The following is an 18,479-nucleotide window of genomic DNA, read 5'->3' as shown; positions in this document are numbered from 1 at the left end:
AAGTGATAGATTTTCACAAGTAAAATTCACAATATAAAAGCAAACAAACGCCAAAGCTTGTGAATCATACAAGTAACTGGGGGAAACTTTCATAGGAAGCAAACATGAAAAAGCTAACGCCAGAGCGTGTGAATCTATTAGTCACCAGGGAAAACTTTCACAGCTGAATAACCTGTGATCAAAACAAACATGCTCTAAGAATGTGTGAATCATCTCTCTCTCTCTCTCTCTCTCTCTCTCTCTGTTACAGCAATGGAAATGGAAACCCTAGACTTCTCCACCGGCGAAGAAGAAGAAGAGGAAGAGGAAGAAGAAGGCAGAGGAACAGGAGGACCCGGCGGAGATCCGCAGGAAATCGACCCTGAGGTGTGGCGGGCCCTCCCCCGTGACGTCCTCCACCGGCTGCTCCGCCACCTTCCGCTCCCCTCCCTCCTCCGCTCCCGTTCCGTCTGCCGCGAGTGGAACCACCTCCTCTCCTCTATTCCCTTCCTCCTCTCCCGCTCCCTCCTCCCATCCCCTCCTCCCGACGACCTCTGCCTTGCCCTCTTCTCCCCCTCACGCCCCTCTCCTTTCTTCTCTTTTCTCAGCCCTTCCTCAGGCATCTGGTCCACCATCCACCTCTCCTCATTCCTCCCCTTCCCCTCCCTCCACCTCCTCTCCTCTTCCCCCTCCGGCCTCCTCTGCCTCCGCGCCACCATCGACTCCTCCCTCCGCCTCCTCATCTGCAACCCCGTCACTCGCTCCCTGCGCGTCCTCCCCCCTCTCCTCCGCCGCCGCCTCGTCCCCGTCGTCGCTCTCGTCCCCAATCCCTCCCCCTTCTTCTCCGTGGTGGTCGCCGGCGACGACTACTCTCCCATCGGCCCCTCCGTCGCCGACCTCACCTCCGAGGTCTACGACTCCGTCTCCGATCGATGGTCCCTCTCTGGACCGATCCCCCGGGGCGCTGAGCTCGAATTCGGCACCGGCATCCTTGATTCGGATCTCTACGTTCCGACCTGCCGCCCGCCCGAGGGCCTGCTCTGCTTCAATCTCCGGGAGGGGGTCTGGAGCAGGGTCCGGGCGGAGATTCCGCCGGAGGTCGTGTGCCCCAGGTTCGCCGAGAGCGCAGGGAGGATGTTCATGGTGGGAGGGGTCTGGAGCGATGATGGCCGGGTTGTGGGTATCAGGGTTTGGGCGCTCTGCGGCGGGGATAGGTTGTGGAGGAGGTTCGCGAAGATGAAGAAGGCTGTTTTCGAGCGTTTTTTGGGCGGGGAAGGCGGCATTGTGGAGCTGAATTTCAGGGCAGTGGGGCACGGAAAGATGATTTGCTTGATCATCTATGAGAGAGTTGAGATTCTGGCCATGGATGTCAAGACCAGGAAGTGGGTTTGGTTGCCGGGACATCCCTCATCTGGTATCGGGCCGAGTTCTTCTTCGGCGGGCGTCGAATTCTTCGGCTGCCCATTTAGTCCGAGCTTGCAAACCGTCATCGATTGAATCAATTTTGTTGGTTCCTTCATTCTTCCACTCGTTTTTTCTCCTGCAGTTTGCATCCGCCAGGTGAAAAATTGCTGCATTTTTTTTCCTCTTGTTTTTCTGAATCGTGTAATTGTTTGTTGTACACGGATTTAGACAACACTAGTCTGGAATCAGATTGTTCTCTTTTTTCATCTTTTTTCTTTTCCTTGGATCGTTTCTAATCTCTGTCTTGTATTATGCAAAATGGTATTTTTTTGTATACTTTGTCGATATGATGAGCTGAAGATGTTTGTGCTCTTTTCTTTGAGTGGCTTCTGCGAGCATGATGAAAATCACACTGGTTTTATCAGTTTACTTTATCTTTTTGCATATTTAGAAACCCTTTTTTTTCCTGTAATTCAGAAAGATTTCGAAAATGTGCACAGAAAATGCTAATGCATCAGAAGCAAACAAAGTATCAAATAGGTAGAGCGATTTGAATTCATGAAGTTGCTTAAAAAAAAGAGAAATTGCGTTTTATTTCCAATGCTTCTGTTTTCAAAAAGAATGCTAAATATGTCCAGCAAATGTGGACATGGTTATCTTTATGTGATTGTGTCAACAATGGAGAGACTGTGATCTATTCATCAAATAAAAGGAAATAAAAAGCTAAAACATATGTAATCTTCTTTAGCTGTTCAATGGGTACTTTTTTTTATGGTTTTCTCTTTTTATTTTGGGATAGTTGTTCAATGAGATTTTTTTTTATAGAAAAATAATTTGAAACTCTTATTGGTTGAACAAGCGTGTGTGTAACGCTTGTGGTTTTTTTTTCATGTATAGAGCAATGCTTGAACATTAAACCCCATCAATCCTCTCCAGCAAGTTATCTAAAACCATTTTCTCTCAGTATCACCATATTCATCTTATTGAGAGCTTTGCTAGGTACCCATGTTGTCTGCCCCCCTGGATGTAGAATTAATGAGGGTGCAATGATGAGCAGTTTATCTTCTTATGAGAGCACATAGGTTTTGTTGGCAGAGGATAATGCCATCTTTTTCACTCAATTTGATTGTTCGGCAACTGGTTGGGCTTCACCTAGTGAAGAAGCAGATTCCCTGTTAGATTGTTTTTTAGCAATTGATGTTTCTTTGGTTTTTCTTCTATTCTCACGTGTGACACATTAAGAGAGTTCATGAGATTAATTATCTTTTGACTAAGGCCATGTTGAGTCTCATGAGATTTGGACTCTCATGCAAATTAGAATGAATCTCATTTGCATTGGCTAAATGATCAGAAAATGAGTTGTGAGAAATGGAATCTCATTTGCCTTTAAAAATGAGAGTTGTTTTCTCATTCAAATGAGAATCAGAACCGCAAGGAGCCTCATGTGATTCTGATTCATATGACTTCAAATCAAAATTTTAGAATCACGTGGCCAAGCAAACCAAACTTACCCTAAGTCTATCCACTATGTTTTTCTTCTTTTTTCGAAGATAAAAAGGAGAAAAAGGGGTCAAGACTGTGCAACCGTAGGCCATACTGCCCTTTAGGGTCAAAAGGGGACTTGAGTTCTAGTCTTCAACATATCTTGGGATAGTAATGATACAATCTCCACTAGAGTAGATAAAAAGATGGTCGTTGAGGGACCCCTTAAAGTGGTTACTCTTGTTTGTGAATGTTAGTCTGTTCAATAAATTAAGGATATCATTGAGAGATAAGTTGTGTATAACCTATGTTTCCTGGACACTGACACTACCATTGGTGTCGGACACGATGAGCCTTACAAGCTATGTCACATAGGTGTGGGTGAGGGTGCGGGGAGGGTATATATATGTATATAATTTTTAACAGTTTTAAGTTAAGATTACGTGTATGTGTGTGCATATATATATATATATATATATATATATATATATATATATATATATATATATATGAGCTTGATTAGGGTTAACTGAATCTACTTTTGGATAGAAATGGACCGCAGTGTGGTTGACTTCACCTAAGACAAAGGAAGTTGTGTCCAAGTGTCGCACCCGCCTGGGTGCAGGTGCAACGCGGGTGCGGTGCCCTGTTAGAAGAGTCTGTGTTACATAGCTTACAAGTTTAGATATGTGGATGTCGTGTGTGTTTGTGTGTGTGGTGGTGGTTAATGATAGGGTTAGGATGCACGTATACTCATCTAGTAGAGACCATAACTTCTCTTTCTATTTGAGTTGTTTTGCTGATTAAACCTTAGAAAAATTATCTGCATTGAGTTTTAGGTCATATGATTGTGACATATATATATTGGTTTTTATGAGCTTCAAAAAATCAATGCCCTGATTCATGAACCAAACTTTCATGACTTGAATATATTTTGCATCCAAAAAACATGATCCAGGGTGTGATCTCTAATAAATAGACTATGCTAAACACATGTATGGGTTCAGATGCAACCTACATCCATGCTTTCCATCTAGGTGGGTGTATGTGCACCTGGTTCACCATATTGTTACTGATATATATAGTTGAGAACTAGTGAAATATGAAATGTACTTTTTTATTTGTGTAACTTCTTCATTGATCTTTGATGATTCATATGAAATATGAACACAATTACAAAAAGTCATCATGATCATAGAAAAACATGACATATTGGAGGGCAAATCCTTGGGTTCTTTTAGCTTATACTTTCACATTTTGATGAAAAAACTTGGGTTTTTAAAAGAAATTGATAGAATTTTTTTATGTTTTGATTGAAAAAATCAATTATGATTTTAGAAATATGAAATTAAAATTCTGAGCATTTTGGTTTTAAAACCCAAGGCTCTATGATTGAAAACCGCAAGAAAATTGTGCTTGATTTTTTTGACATATATATCCAGTGTTGGTGGTGTTTGGTGGTGATTGTATGGAAATGGAATATTCCCAGACTTTTTGGTCATATACATTAGTGTTCACATTATATGCAGCGCCGCTGCCAGCCACCCATCTTGGCATTTCTCGAGATGGGTGTGGTCTCCATCTCGAGAAATGTTGAGATGGGTGGCTGTCAGCAGCGCTGCATCATGCAGTGTCACTGCATAAAAATGCCCTCTGCAATGTGTTCACATTATATGCTGCGGCTCAGCGTGATGCAGTACGGCTGACAGACACCCATCTAAGCATTTCTTGAGATGGTCCATCTCGATAAATGTTGAGATAGGTGGCTGTCAGCGGCGGCAGTCTTGCAGCACCACTGCATAAAAAGTGCCCTTTATGTAATATAAACTTCTTTTTCACTTATTAGAACCCTCAAAATACAAATGTTCTTTTAAGTTGACCCCGCCTTCACCCTCTTCTCTCCCCTCATCACAGCCCAAAAGAAATAGGCAAGAAAGAAAAAAAGAAATGTTTGAAATGCACCACCACTAAGAAACTTGTGGAACTTTATTGATCTCACCAGTCACCGGAGAATGAAAGTTTTAGCTTTTTTACTGACGGTTTTCATTGAAACCTGGTCCACCATACAAAAATGCATAGTTTAGGGTACCACCATGGTTCCAAGATCTTTCACATCATAGCAGTTGGGGTTTGCTTGCATAAGCTTCAAGATTTTGAGGATCTTTAAGTCTTGTGCTCATCCACCACAACCTTAATATTACTAAAATAGCTTGGTCTTCCAAATCCTTCGTATGGAAGTTGGCCACTACCCATACCAGTGGATATGTGCCTTCCATTTTCTTGTTTGTGATCCATCTCTCCTCCCCAATGTACAGTATTTGCATTAACTGCAAGATTTGTAAAAATCGTCTTTGGCCAATACCCCACCAATTCGTCTTCGTATATCAACCACCATTTTCCATTAGCCTCATCCTGCAAAATAGAAAGAAATAATTACAAGTTAAATAACATCTACGATGCCAACCACCAAGTTCAAAAAGCCTTAACCCTTGGTCTAATTTTTCCTGTTATATTTTGTGAGTGCCTTTTTTTTACCATATTCATGTAGAAAACTCCATATTTTGCAATGGTGGAACTTAATTTTCTGTTAGATGCTAGCCAGTGTTGCTGAAAGCTTTATGGATAGGTGGGAAGTGCGCTTTTCAGACTCACTTCGAAAGCATGATAGTTTCTGAAACTTGATGGAAATCTAGATTCTCCTACGATCCTCTTATGCTTTGCACATTGTTTCTTCATTGCTTCCCTATATGTTTTCTATGTGCTTCTCTCCCGTTTCTTTTCATGTTCTTCCTTTCACGCCTCACACTCACTTCTCATGTATTTTTTTTATTGGCAAGCTGGGGTTAGCCCGACCCTGACCAGGTTACAAAAAGATCACACAATATTCACTAGGTCTGGGAACCATTGATCGGCAAAACATGAGTGCGCAACTCATTAACAATTTAGGAATGAATGCTTCATGGTGAACACACCGACTTGCTAACCCCCAGCCCAGATGTTGAAGATGATTTTGGGTCAAGAGTCGAAGCAATTCGCAATGACCCCAACATGAGGAACATGTTGTGGGCACCAAACGAGGTTGTAGATGGGAAGGACACTACCCTAGCTCAGATCAACTCCCACACTGTTCTAGACGAGAATTCAGTCATCAAGCCACAGCAAATTGTCTCCACCACTAACTCTTTGAGGGACATTTTTAATCATATCACTTATCTGTGGAAACTCCATCAGCAAAGGAGATTGTGTAGCCGCTGGCAAGAGATTGCACACGATCCCATCCTTAAACTCCACCATGTCCTGTACTTTGATACCCTGAAGAGACAAGACCTCCTCCTTCGATAAGTCTCTATCCAATATGTCGACTAAGGCAAATGGACCCACCCAGTGATCAAACCAGAACTCAACCGTTGCACCGTCACAATTTTTTCTTAATAATCCTCATGCTTTCAGCAATCCCTTTCCACCCCAAAGAAACACCACGAAATCCACCCTCATCTCCTATGGCATTCCGAGTGCTATAATTCACCATGATTAAGCGCGCCCAAGGGGTGGTAGATCTTTTTTTTATTTATAGGCAAGCTGGGGTTAGGCAGACCCCTACGAGTTATACAATGATACCATTGAGATTTGAACTTGCAACGTCCCAACACAAGGTGACGTGCACTAGCTGCTCCTATCAGACAAGCAGAGCTCCTGTCGGTATGGGGTGGTAGATTTAGCAAGAACCATCCAAGCAGGTTTTGCCAACAGAGTGATATTTAGATCCTTCATACGAAGAATGCCTAAGCCACCCTCTCTCACGTGTAGCACACAGCCTTCCAAGATAATAAATGAGAATGCACCTTAGAATCAGTTCTGCTCAAGAGAAAATTACTTTTGAGGTGTTAGATAGATCTTACATTCAGCCTTCTTCGGGATTTTGAAGTTCATCATCTAATAAATTGAACAGGAGGATAAAGTAGACCTAATGAGCACAAGACATCCCGCCATAGACAATAGTTTCTCACACCAGGCTTCCAAAGTACTAGAGATCTTTAATATCAAGGCACCACATAGGGAAGGCAGTGGTCTGGGGCGGGGGAGGGGGGACAAGGTCCCCACCCCTGCCCTGTCTCAAAATCCTGCCTTCCATCACAGCCTCGGGTTTTGATTTTAACCTCCATCCCCGTTTCATGTCTTTCATCTCCAGTCCAAACAGGGCGAGGTGGGACGGGCCCTGTTTCCCTTTGGTCCATTGCCCATCCCTAAAGAATGATTGGGGCAGGGCAGGGCAGGGCAGGGCGGGGCGGGGCAAAGCGGGGATCGGGAGGGGAGAAAGCGAAAGTCTATCCCCACACGGGTTTTGATTTTAACCTCCATCCTGCCATCCCTAGCACCACATAAATCTGAACTTAGCTTTCAAGTGAATAAAAGGGCTCCCAGATATTTGAACGGAAGTTGGTCAATCTTTCAACCCGAGGAACGTAGAATGTGAATAATTCGCGACATTGACAAGTTGAACAACATAAAAGATGAGTTTTCCTTGTGAGTAGACCCGAGACATTCTCAAAGTGGTTTAAGATGACTCTAAACTTGTCCACCGAACAGACACTGTCCTTGATAAAAAAAAAAAATAAAGCATCGGCTGTGTAGAAGGAGTGGCTCCAGGTGAAACTAAGACTTGATGCTGAAATCACCTCACAATCCCGTTTTGGTTGGATTAATCGACGAGTAAGTCTTTCCATGACAATTAGAAAGAAATATGGTCACCCTGGCGAATAATACCTCTGCTGCTCCAAAACACCTCACTAGGTTCACTATTAACCATCACCACAAATGATGCAGTGGAAACACAAGTCTTAATGCGCAATCCGCTTCTGGCTAAACCCGAAAAACCCCGGCGAGCTCCTAAGAAATCCCCAAGTCAATCCTGTCATAAGCTTTGACAAGGTCTGTCTTGAATACAATCGTTATAAGAGTGCACCATCTCAGAATACTCTCTTGAATCAATCATGCTTTAAGAAAAGCTCGTTGATCCTCAAAAATGATTCTCTAGAGGATGTCTCGCATCCGGTTCACCATGACCTTAGTAATAATCATGTAAAAATTTGCATAATTATTCACGAGCCAGCTCGAGTTTAGGCGCAGCTGGACCTGAACTGAGACTAAGCTCAGCCCTGTGATAAATGAGCTGAGCCCGAGCACAAGGTGTTTGGTTGGTTCAGCTCATTTACCAGCCCTGCTTTTCAAGGCGGTAAAGGCCACACATGAGCATTTCTGAAGCCACATGTCCTTTTCCTTGACTGAAGCCACGACTCTGTGGGGGTGAGGGGTAAGCCACGGTTTTACACCGTTAAAAGAAGCAACCATAGGTTGGTAGGCTTAGTCCAGTGCGGCCTGATCTCTACTTTGGGGGTGGTTTCTCCATCCTCATTAAATAAATAAATAAAACTTGGTACTTCTTGACTTGCTATCCTTTCTTCTTTTGTGCTGGACTTGACTTGATTTTTAGGTGACATAAGTAGGGGTGTTAACGGGTTGGGTTTACCCAGACTCGACCCGTAACAAACCCTATAAGGTCCAGGTATTGTGATAAATAAGAAGACCCGGTTAAGACTCGGATTTGGATCTGAAGATCCGATTAATACATGGACCCAGGTATAGTTTGTGAAATTTTATACCAGACCCAGGCCTGACCCGAATTACAATTAAGACCTGCAGTTTTTCAATGTAAAAGTGATAAAAACTAATGTTTTACCATGTATGGCCCGGGTCTAGTTTATGTAGTTCTTATCGGGTCCAGGTATAGTTTCTCTTATGATGGGTGCGATTAAACCCGGGTCTGAACTCGATACCATACCCGAAAATCAGAACCAGGTCTGGTTCTACCTGGGATTGAACTACACCCGACCCGTTGACACCCTAGACAGAAGTAGTTCAATCCATAGGCTGCATAATTCCAGGGTCAAAAAGGAATGAAACCTCCCTGTAAGCTTTACCTGAGGTGCTTGATTGGTTGCCTTGGACAGTTTCTATTTCGTTTTAAATCTGGCATTTGTGGTAGCCAGAGATGTTGCACAACATCCTGAATCTAAGGGGGGCGTTTGCAACCTTGGACGCTTGGCCTTTTTGTGCTGGGACATGTGTTTTGCAAACGTGGGATTAGCAGATGCTGGGAACTGCTTTGTCCCCAAGTGGGTTTTGTTTGCGTTTCAAACACTCTCAACTGTTTGGGGCTAGTTTTGTGGAAGATGTTTTGGTATAGAGAATGCCATGTGGTTGGATGCTGGATCTAGGGGTGGCCATCGGGCAGGGTAGGGGTGTCAATGTGTCAGGTTTGACTTAGACCCGACCCATACCAAATACCAAACCCTCTATGGTTAGGGTTTGGTGATAAATAAGAAGGTTCGATATAGAATTCAGGTCAGACCTTAAGGGTTCAATTAATATACGGAGCAGGGTATGGTTTGTGAAATTTCATACCAGATCTGGGCTCGACCCGAGTTCCAACTAAGATCCACAATTTTCAATGTAAAAAACATAAAAATATCATTTTACCTGGTATGGTCCAGGTCTGGTTCATAGACCTTATAGGATCCGAGTATGGTTTATTTATGATGGGTCTCATTGAACCCGAGTCCAGACTGGTATCATCATCTCAAATCAAGTCTGAGTTTGATTTCACTTGGGTCCAAACCAAACCCGACCCATTGACACCCTTAGGGCTGAGTGTCCGATGGGCTGTTGGGTACCCAGCCTGTATTGTGTGGGGCTCAGGTTGCATTTTGCAGCCCAGGCCTGAATCAAGTTTACACAAGGCTCAACAAAGCCGACCCATTAACCGGGGTAACGCCTAAAGGGCCCAGCCCACGCATAATTGAGTCACCCGTAACTGGATCCCTAATGGTATCCCTGACCTGATCCGGTCTTACTGGATGATCACCAAATCCAGTTGTGTTGTCTCAACTCTGCTTTGAGAATCTGAGGTCAAGATCCAAGAAAGGAAGCCTAATTGTGTTTGACAACACAAACCAAATAAGCATGTAAAATCAACTCCCGTAAAGGTGACGAGACATTTGAATTGGTAAGAGAGACCCACTCAACCTCAAATCCAGATCTGTCTGTGCTATGTCTAATATTTAAAATGAAAAACGATTGGTTGATCAATGTGGAAAAAAAACTGTCTACATTAAAAAACTTCACATAAGCCAAAAAAACGTCAGAAGAAAAGCAAGAAAGACAAAGTTCATCACAGCTTTACTGTTGTTGGAGTGCAATCAATTTAGTACAAATTGGCACTTGGCAGCATCCCAATTGAAAAAGACCTGAGGTTACGTTGTCACTTCTAATCACCATAGGACTATAATGCAATGCCAGTTTCACAGACTTTCTGTCATTCCTTTTGGAGTCCGAATCGGGTGCAATCACATGGCACAAAATTTGTGCATTAGGCACCTGATAGCCTTGAGTCCCACTGTCCCACAACTGACAGTCCTGTCCCCAAGATGGAGAGTGAGGTGCTTAATGCACAAATATTTGTGCAATCATATTGCACCTGAATCTTTTCACTTCCTTTTGTGTCAATTCCTTTCCTTATTCTCTAAGGCTGAAGGACACTCTCAAAAAGTTCCCATATCATAAACATTCACATGACATTCCTGTATCCCCTTTGTCCCTTTCATTTCTCCCCACGATGAGTGAGTCACTACATGCAAACAAGGTACAGAGCTAAGGGTGGAGCCTTACAGGCTGTGAATACTGACACCAAAAAAGTGAGAGGACAAAAAATATCAGTTTTTTTAGTACAAAACAAATGTGCGTGACACCACAGTAGCATCTTGATCAATTGTAAGATGGTAGCAATAATAGACAGAATGACTTCCATCACACAAATGCAGAAAATTGATCAAATCTGTGACCAAATGCAATCAAAAGGAAATATGAAAAAGATCTGTATCGACTTTGTGTTACTGTTATGATTTTTCCGTTTATCACTCCAGAACATTCTGATTACTTCATTACTTTTATTGTTTTGTGACACACGGGGAAATGTTGGAGATCTTTGCCTCGTCCAAGGCTGTCCTTTTCTTCCAACCCACGCTACTGAGTACTGACAAAAGCAACATTAGGTTCAACACAGAAACAATCAAGATCTCCAGCATCTACTGTGGTACCCAACAACCATAACTTTTGGTGGTAGTCTTGATTTACATAAATCTAGTCTCCAAAAGCTAAAGCTAAACTTTGGTCATGTTTACCGTCTTCATGTGTTAAAAGTGGGTCAAATGCAATGCTTTGGGCCATTTTTAAACTACACTCAACTACATGAATCGTGAGCTATTGATTTTTCACTATCTTGAAAATTAAAACTTGTTGGTGTATTGAAGATGATTACGCCCACTAACGTGGTAAATAAATCATGCCAAACATATCTATATGGTTAGGTCCAATATTTGGTGGCTATGCAAACAAAAGTGTGTACCACATATGGCCCTCTCTCTCTCTCTCTCTCTCTCTCTCAATTGCAACAAACGAGGGTAGGCAGCTCGGTATCATAGATATTGTTTGGGATGCTTAGATTTTACTTATAAAACATTGAAATCTACATCAAGTAGGGTTTTTTATGATGTTCTATCCAATCCTTAACACAAACCAACCAAGTTTTTGTCATCATACCAACACAACCCAACAACATGCCTTATCTTTTATCCTAAAGAAGAAGAAGAACCTGGCTCCAGGGACGCCTGCAACAATCTGGGATGACACTGATACCAATACAACCCAATCATCTGCTTTATGACTGTTTTCAAGGTGTCCAAGAACCCCTAGGAATCAGTTGATCCATTTGACCTGGGTCCCCAACAAGTTGCACCAAACTGGCAAGCTGCCTTAAATTCTAAGTTTTAGTAGTAACATGCTTTAAGACCATCTTTCTTGCTCAAAATGTTAAAAGTGATCAGACATGCACCAGATTCCTGGTTCTCTATATAATTCAGATTTTAAGAATTCCTACCAACATTTATTAGCGTATAGCTATGATACTTCCTAGATGAACGTTTGAAGTATTTTTCAGTTCTAGTTTTGTGGGATCCTTTTCATTTTTGTGGTTATCCATTCAGTTACCAATAAACTTTTCCAGCAAGATATACTCTCTATGAATTAGAAGTGCACAATGCTAACATTATCGGTTATATCTCTCGATTATACAGACAAAAGTAATGCATTCATCTCCTTGTTTCTTACTGTGCAAAGGGGTTTTATTGTCTTTTGCTCTAAAAAGCAAACTGTCAATCTGATAGTGCCAATCCTTGGCGTAAATCTGTGCTGCCTATAAAAAAAATGTGATCTAATTGTGGTTTTTCCCATTTCTTTTTTTTCCAGCATGTGACGCCAACAGGCAGCATAAATGACTTTCTTCCTAGCACATTAGGATACATTAAACATCTTGCAACAATGTGGCTCTACAGAAATACAGGGACTTCACAGCATATCTAGAGTGAAGGGTGTGAAAAATGAATGGGATGCATTGGAGGCTTTGAAAGGAAACAAGAAAAGGACAAGGGAAAAGTATTGCAGTCATGAGGAAGGAGATAGTTTTGATAGGAAAAGTTAATAAGGCTGACATGCAAGAGGGTTTATGCAAAAAATAACCAAGAAGCAAAATTGAACGGAGCCATAGACATTTTAATACTGTGAAAAAGCGGAAGATACTAGATACATGTTAATCCACAACAGACACAGTTACTCCATTCATGACTGAAATTGATGATCTACCACTATACGAAGAAAATGAAGATCACGACCTTTCTAACACAGAAATGCAACCTTTGTATATTATTGAAAGTATGCAAAGCATTTTTATCACCCTTAGGTATGCAATATATGACTACCTGGAATAATAGCATTAGGAAGAGTTTTGATGCCATATAATTGCTGGTGTTAGGTGCCCAAGGTTTTCCATGAGGATCCATACCATGGTTGTCCGTATCATACATCGTAACTGCAAAGGAAAACGATACAAGTGTGTATTGTACTTGTATTGTATGTATCATACAATACAAGCCTGTATTGTATGATACAGGCTCGGCGCACGTAAAAAGGGCTGAAAAGTAAGTTTTTTCTTTTTAGGTTTTAAAGACCTCTTGAGGGTATACTCCCTCATTAGAGAGGTATCCACGTACCTAAGACTCGCGAATAAGATTTGAGAGCCGATCCTTACGCAAGGGAGAAGGCTTTTGCGATTTCATCAAGAATGTATTTCCACCATTTTTTCACTCAAGAAAGTGGGTTAAGGTAAAAGAAACCTATTCCGCCCTTTTTATTGAGTTTTTTTTAGGAATATGATATCAAATGATTCGGCATGGCAATGAGGCATTCGAATAATGAGTAAAAACCAGTTGAAAATCAAGTGAAACTATTGTCATACTATTATTTCGGGTGGTATCTTTATTTCAAGAAAATTGTTGGATGTCGTGAAATGATAATATCAGCAATTACTTACTGGTTTGAAAGAAAAAAAGACAAGAAAAATAAATGGGTGAGGCAAAAATAAGGAATGCGGAGTTTTGGGAGGACGAAGATAAACTCCCTACTTCTGATCCTACAACTCCTAACGTAGCATCAAAAGTAGGAAGTTCTGCAGCGAAGGAGAAAGGTGTGGCTAGTGCTAGTAGTAGTGTCATGGGAGTTCTTCGAGAGGAAGTAGAGTTAGAGGCTCTATTAGGACATTTTTCCTTCTTATGACTGCCTCTGCCGCACAACCAGACATTCGTACTGCTATAACTTTTTAGCATTTAGTCGAGCATGCGAATGTCACAGTTGGGAGATGATTTTATAATGCCTGCATTCCTTTTAATGCGGCAAATTTATTTCATTTTATGGTCATGGCAGATGTCATAACCAATATCAAGCTTTGATACAAGATGCCTATATAAAGAAAATATTTTAAATGTTAATGCGAATAAAGTGAAGGCCTATTGTGTTAAGATAAGGCAGTCATGAAGAGATACTGGATGTAGCATCATGGCAGATGGGTGGACAAACAAAAAATTAAGGTCCTTAATAAATTTTCTTGTGTACTACCCCAAAATAACCATGTTTTTTAAATCAATTAATTTGTCTGATACGCCCAAGACAACAGATGTATTGCAAAAGGTTTTTTATCATGTTGTGGAAGAAGTTCAGACTCAAAACATTGTACAGTTATTATTGATAATGCAGCAAATTATAGGGTAGTACGTAAAGAATTGGTAGAAAAATGTGGGTCATTTTTAAAAAACTTGGTTATTTAACACTTAATTGTTCATAAACTTGGTTTTTTTTTTATGTAATATAAAAATATGAGTCTTGTGTCATGTCCTTAATTGCAAGATAATTAATATTTTGCAATGTTCTTGTGAGATATGCATGCAATATTATCTATGATCTATGTCACCTGGGTACGGGTGCGGGTACGGAGGGTGCAATACGACAATTCCAAAAAATGTGGGCACAAGGACACGGCTATATATATATCACATAAATTCAAAATAAACTGAATATAATCTAAATATATATGCTATATCTAAAATATATATTATATACTAAAAATATAAAGTTATAAACTGAAAATATAATTATAAATTATAAATTAAATAAAACTTGTATGTACAAAGGGTAAAATAGCATGTCCAGATGTCGACGAGTGTCAACACGGGGATACGCATGTTGACATGGGTACGGAGGATAAAATGAAGTGTCTGGGTACCATAGTCTATGATTCTATATTAGTTGATGTTTGATGATGTCTTATGCGGCTCATAGAGACATAAATGCTTAATATGTGATTTTATGGTTGTATTTTGCACAATTCATCGTTGTTCCATGTGATATGATTTTTTTAGAATTTTTTCTGACTTTTTCCGATTTTTTAGAAATTTTTTATTAAAAATTTACGATATGTTTACGATGCAATATGATACAGTGTAACTATGGGCCCGACTGATACAAGTTACGATATATACAACCTTGATCCATACAAACTTCTATTTCCTCATGAGATCTACCTCAAAAGGCTTCACCAACAATGATACTTTTACAGCTTGTTCCATTACTCAAAGCTTCTAAGTTGCACCCTATGCAAAGGATAGGGTTCGAATAGTATTGACAAAAAAGGGATGATGGTATCATGCATGTAACTAACCCTACATGCAACTTAAGTAGTACAATAGAGTAGGCCAGATCTTCCACAATGGGCTACATTATCAGCTGTCTATGATCCCAAGAAATTTCCAAGTAAAAGTTACTTTCTCAAGAACTGGAAGAGGTTAAGAAACAAACAAGAAGCTTATCAAGGATGTGTGTTCCTTTCATAGGAAAATTTAGAGACATCTTCACTGCATAACTAAGCATACATAACAGCATAAACATCGGTTATTAAGTTCATATCAAGCTTCATGTGAGAGCACAAGATCATTAAACCTAACAATCCAATATACAGAGTCGAAGAAATCACGAGCATATGTACACTCCTAAAACGGTACAACAGGCGCCGAGATAGCATGAGACTACAACCACATATGGAAAACCAAAGAACTGATAAAAGCTATAATGGCTGGTGTGCAATTGTATTATCATACAACAGAGAACCTTGAGCATATTCTCCGAGTAAATCTCTCAAAACGAACAGAGCAGTTCAAAGAGAAAGAGTTACCAGTTAAATCCAACAACTGTCTTCTTATTCATCACGAACTCAGCTTCCTCCGTGGGTTACTCAATGTTGCAGGCACCCCTTCAAACAAATCCAGCACATAGGTCTCCAAATCCTCTGGCGTATACTTTATATACTTATCTGCATGCCTCACGCTCTCTAAATGACTCCTGAACCTACCCATGAACGACCTGTATGCCGGAATAACCTTCTCCGAGATCGATATGCGGAGCTCCTCCCTAAGCTGCGGGTCCGGCACATTCCAAGCTGTCTGGTTTCTGTAAATTTCTTCAAACCCCATATTGAAACTCTTGAATCTTTCCTTCAAAACCACCTTAGAGACCGAGCCTCCCAAAAACGAACTCCCAGAACCACTCCCAATCCCTTCATCCTTTAGGCAAGAGAGAACCTTATGCCAGGCTGCCCGCAGGTAGCCAGTTGCGTACTGCCTGACCTGCCCCTTCCGTTTCTTCATCCAGTGGTCGCCGAGGAGCGCACTGAGCTCCGAATCCTTAACCCTCTGCACAATGTAGAGAATGTTGTTCATCAAGAATATGTACTGCATTGCCTTGTCTTTGTAAAGCTTTGATTTTTCGTTAACATTGGCCTCGAGCAAGGAGATCAAGGAGAACAGCCTCCTGCTCATCGGCGTATTGCTCCCCAAATACTTGATCTCCTCGTCCTCCGAAACATCGACGCTCTCATCCTCCATGAGTACATTCAGAGTGTCGCTGTAATCGACCAGCAACTTCAGATAATTCATGACGTACCTCACCAGCGGGTGGATTGCCCCTCCCTGGATCGGTGTCCTCGACGTCTCCCTCTGGATTGCGTTATCGAACTCATTGAACGTCCCCTTTACCGCCTCTCCAAGGCACACCAGCAAGTTCCTCGCCTCTTCGACCACAGACTCCCCGTCCTTGCCGGAGAAGAGAATCTCTAGATCAGGCAGGGCTTCCGAAAGCGCGTCGTACATGTCCAGGATCCGGAAGAGCTTCTCCGGCGACCTGCGCACGATTGCGACGGCCTCACCAAAGTTTAGGAGTTGCAGCACCGCTCCTTTCGCCGTCTCCACGAAGCAGAGATCTCGGACATCACCGCAGAGCTCCCCGAAGATCTGCTCGCAGAGGTGGTGCTCGCCGGAGATGATGCCGCCGATGACGACCTTTACCGCCTGGATCCACCGCCGAATCTTCCCGTCTAGGGTGTTCCACTCCATTCTCTGCACGTCGTCGATACTGAGCTTGTCGACGCCCAGGATGGAGAGGCACTCCTCGAGGACGTCCCTCCGGATGCTGGTGTAGACCTGACAGCACTCTCCTCCATAGCCCGATCGGATCATCCGATGGGCGATATCCCGGAGATCGGGAATCGCCTCCGGCCGGATCAGTTCCAGAGCGACCAGCCCCTCGTCGGGGACACATTCAACCCGATCGGTTGCATCGCCCTCCTCGCTTCCGCCAAACTCCTGCTCGCCGCCTCCCCCGGAGCACTCCGACCCGGCCTCGTCCTCCCGACGGATCGAGCTGCTTCCGTTGAGCCGATCAGCCTCGAGCGGCACCGTGTTCCGGATCAGGACGTGCCGGAACTCGTCCTCGAGGCGGTCCATGGCGATCTGGAGCACGGATTGCGCCCGATCGAGGAGCTCACGCTCATCGTCGTTCGCGAGGGAGAGCTTCCCCAATCCCTCCGTCAGCCCCGCGACCTCGTCGACGGCGTCGAGGAAGTCCCGATCCTCGTCGGGGAAATCGCCCCAGAGGGAGGAAACTCGGACGGACTCCGAGCTCAGGTCCCGCCGCATGACCTTCGCCTCCGCCGCGTCGAGCCTCTCCTCCATCTCGCTGCCGCCGCCACCGGCGGCAAGGAGCTCGGTCATGGTGGACAGGCGGTTGTCGAAGCTCGAGAGGATCATGATCATGTCCTTCGTCACGTTCTTCGTCGTCCCGAGGCTCTTCACGATCTGCTGCGCCGTGGCCATCACCCTCTCGTCCCCTTCCACGGCCGCCATCCCTCCTCCTCCTCCTCAGCAAACCCTAAAAACCACCAAATCACAAACCCTAACCCTAATTCTTCGTGTAGGAAGAAGCGAATCGTCTTTCTTCTTCTTACTCTGCTGCTTCTGCTTCTGCTTCTTCTCCGTCTTGCTGGTGCTTTGCTATCTACACCATCGCCGCGACCCAATGTCGGAAGCGGATCAGGTCATGCGGAACATGAGCGTTTTTGCTCATGCTGACATCGTGGCCATCCGATTTGCATTTTAAAAATCTCAAAAGTCAACAAAACCACGTGGCATTCATCCAAAATGCAAACAGACGGCCACGATGTCAGCATGAGCAAAAACGCTCATGTTCAGCATCACCTGATATGCGCCCCCCAATGTCTGATTTTCTATTCGTCGTGTGGGTCCCACTAACCCTCTTTTCCCAACTATCCTGTTTTTTTTCAAGAGTATCTCGTTTGTTACAACATGAAACCAAATTCATCATAAAAAAATATTGACACAAATTTATAAAATAAAAATACATAATAAGATTTTTTTAAAGAAGAAAATAAATAATAAGTAAACTCTCTAAGCTGTTGCCCTCTTACTAAAGAAAAGCGAAAAATGAATGTACTTTACGGCAAAAAATGATACATTTTTTCAAAGACTTTAAAATTTCATAAATATGTTTGTCGTTTAAAATCATAAATATTGTTATTTTTAGGACCTCGCACTTATCATTTTTTATGTGAATTTCTTCTGTTTTTACAAAAAATGCCTTAGCCGCTGCCATCATCGGCAATCGCTACCTAAGCTGAAACTTTATCTCCATCATCTTGTCAAAAACTAGTCTTTGGTGGATCTCCTGGTGGTGCGAGTATGGCAGATTCTGTTGTGACTGGAGGAGCCACCACTTGACAGCATAGAATGGCCCTAGTTTTCTCATAGAAACTTGAACCTCGAAAT

At 42.6% G+C, this 18,479-nt stretch overlaps 1 protein-coding gene and 1 pseudogene across 2 annotated transcripts; one reads left to right on the top strand and one right to left on the bottom strand.

The window, feature by feature from the left end:
• The first annotated feature begins 252 nt into the window (after window positions 1–252).
• On the top strand, window positions 253–1,476 carry LOC149840556 (protein ABERRANT PANICLE ORGANIZATION 1-like). Its single transcript, XM_090005091.1, has one exon. It carries the CDS (start codon window positions 253–255, stop codon window positions 1,474–1,476), a length of 1,224 nt encoding a protein of 407 aa, XP_089861217.1.
• A 13,790-nt stretch (window positions 1,477–15,266) lies between these two features.
• Window positions 15,267–17,761, bottom strand: LOC149840555 (exocyst complex component EXO70B1 pseudogene; annotated as a pseudogene). Its single transcript, XR_016431397.1, has one exon. The product of XR_016431397.1 is annotated as an exocyst complex component EXO70B1 pseudogene (transcript).
• Window positions 17,762–18,479: the final 718 nt, after the last annotated feature.

Source organism: Nuphar pumila, chromosome 4 (genome assembly GCF_984573655.1).
Source record: "Nuphar pumila chromosome 4, dmNupPumi1.hap1.1, whole genome shotgun sequence".
NCBI classification, from domain to species: domain Eukaryota; kingdom Viridiplantae; phylum Streptophyta; class Magnoliopsida; order Nymphaeales; family Nymphaeaceae; genus Nuphar; species Nuphar pumila.
Note: the sequence above shows the minus strand (reverse complement) of the source record. Positions and strands in the feature narration are given on the sequence as shown.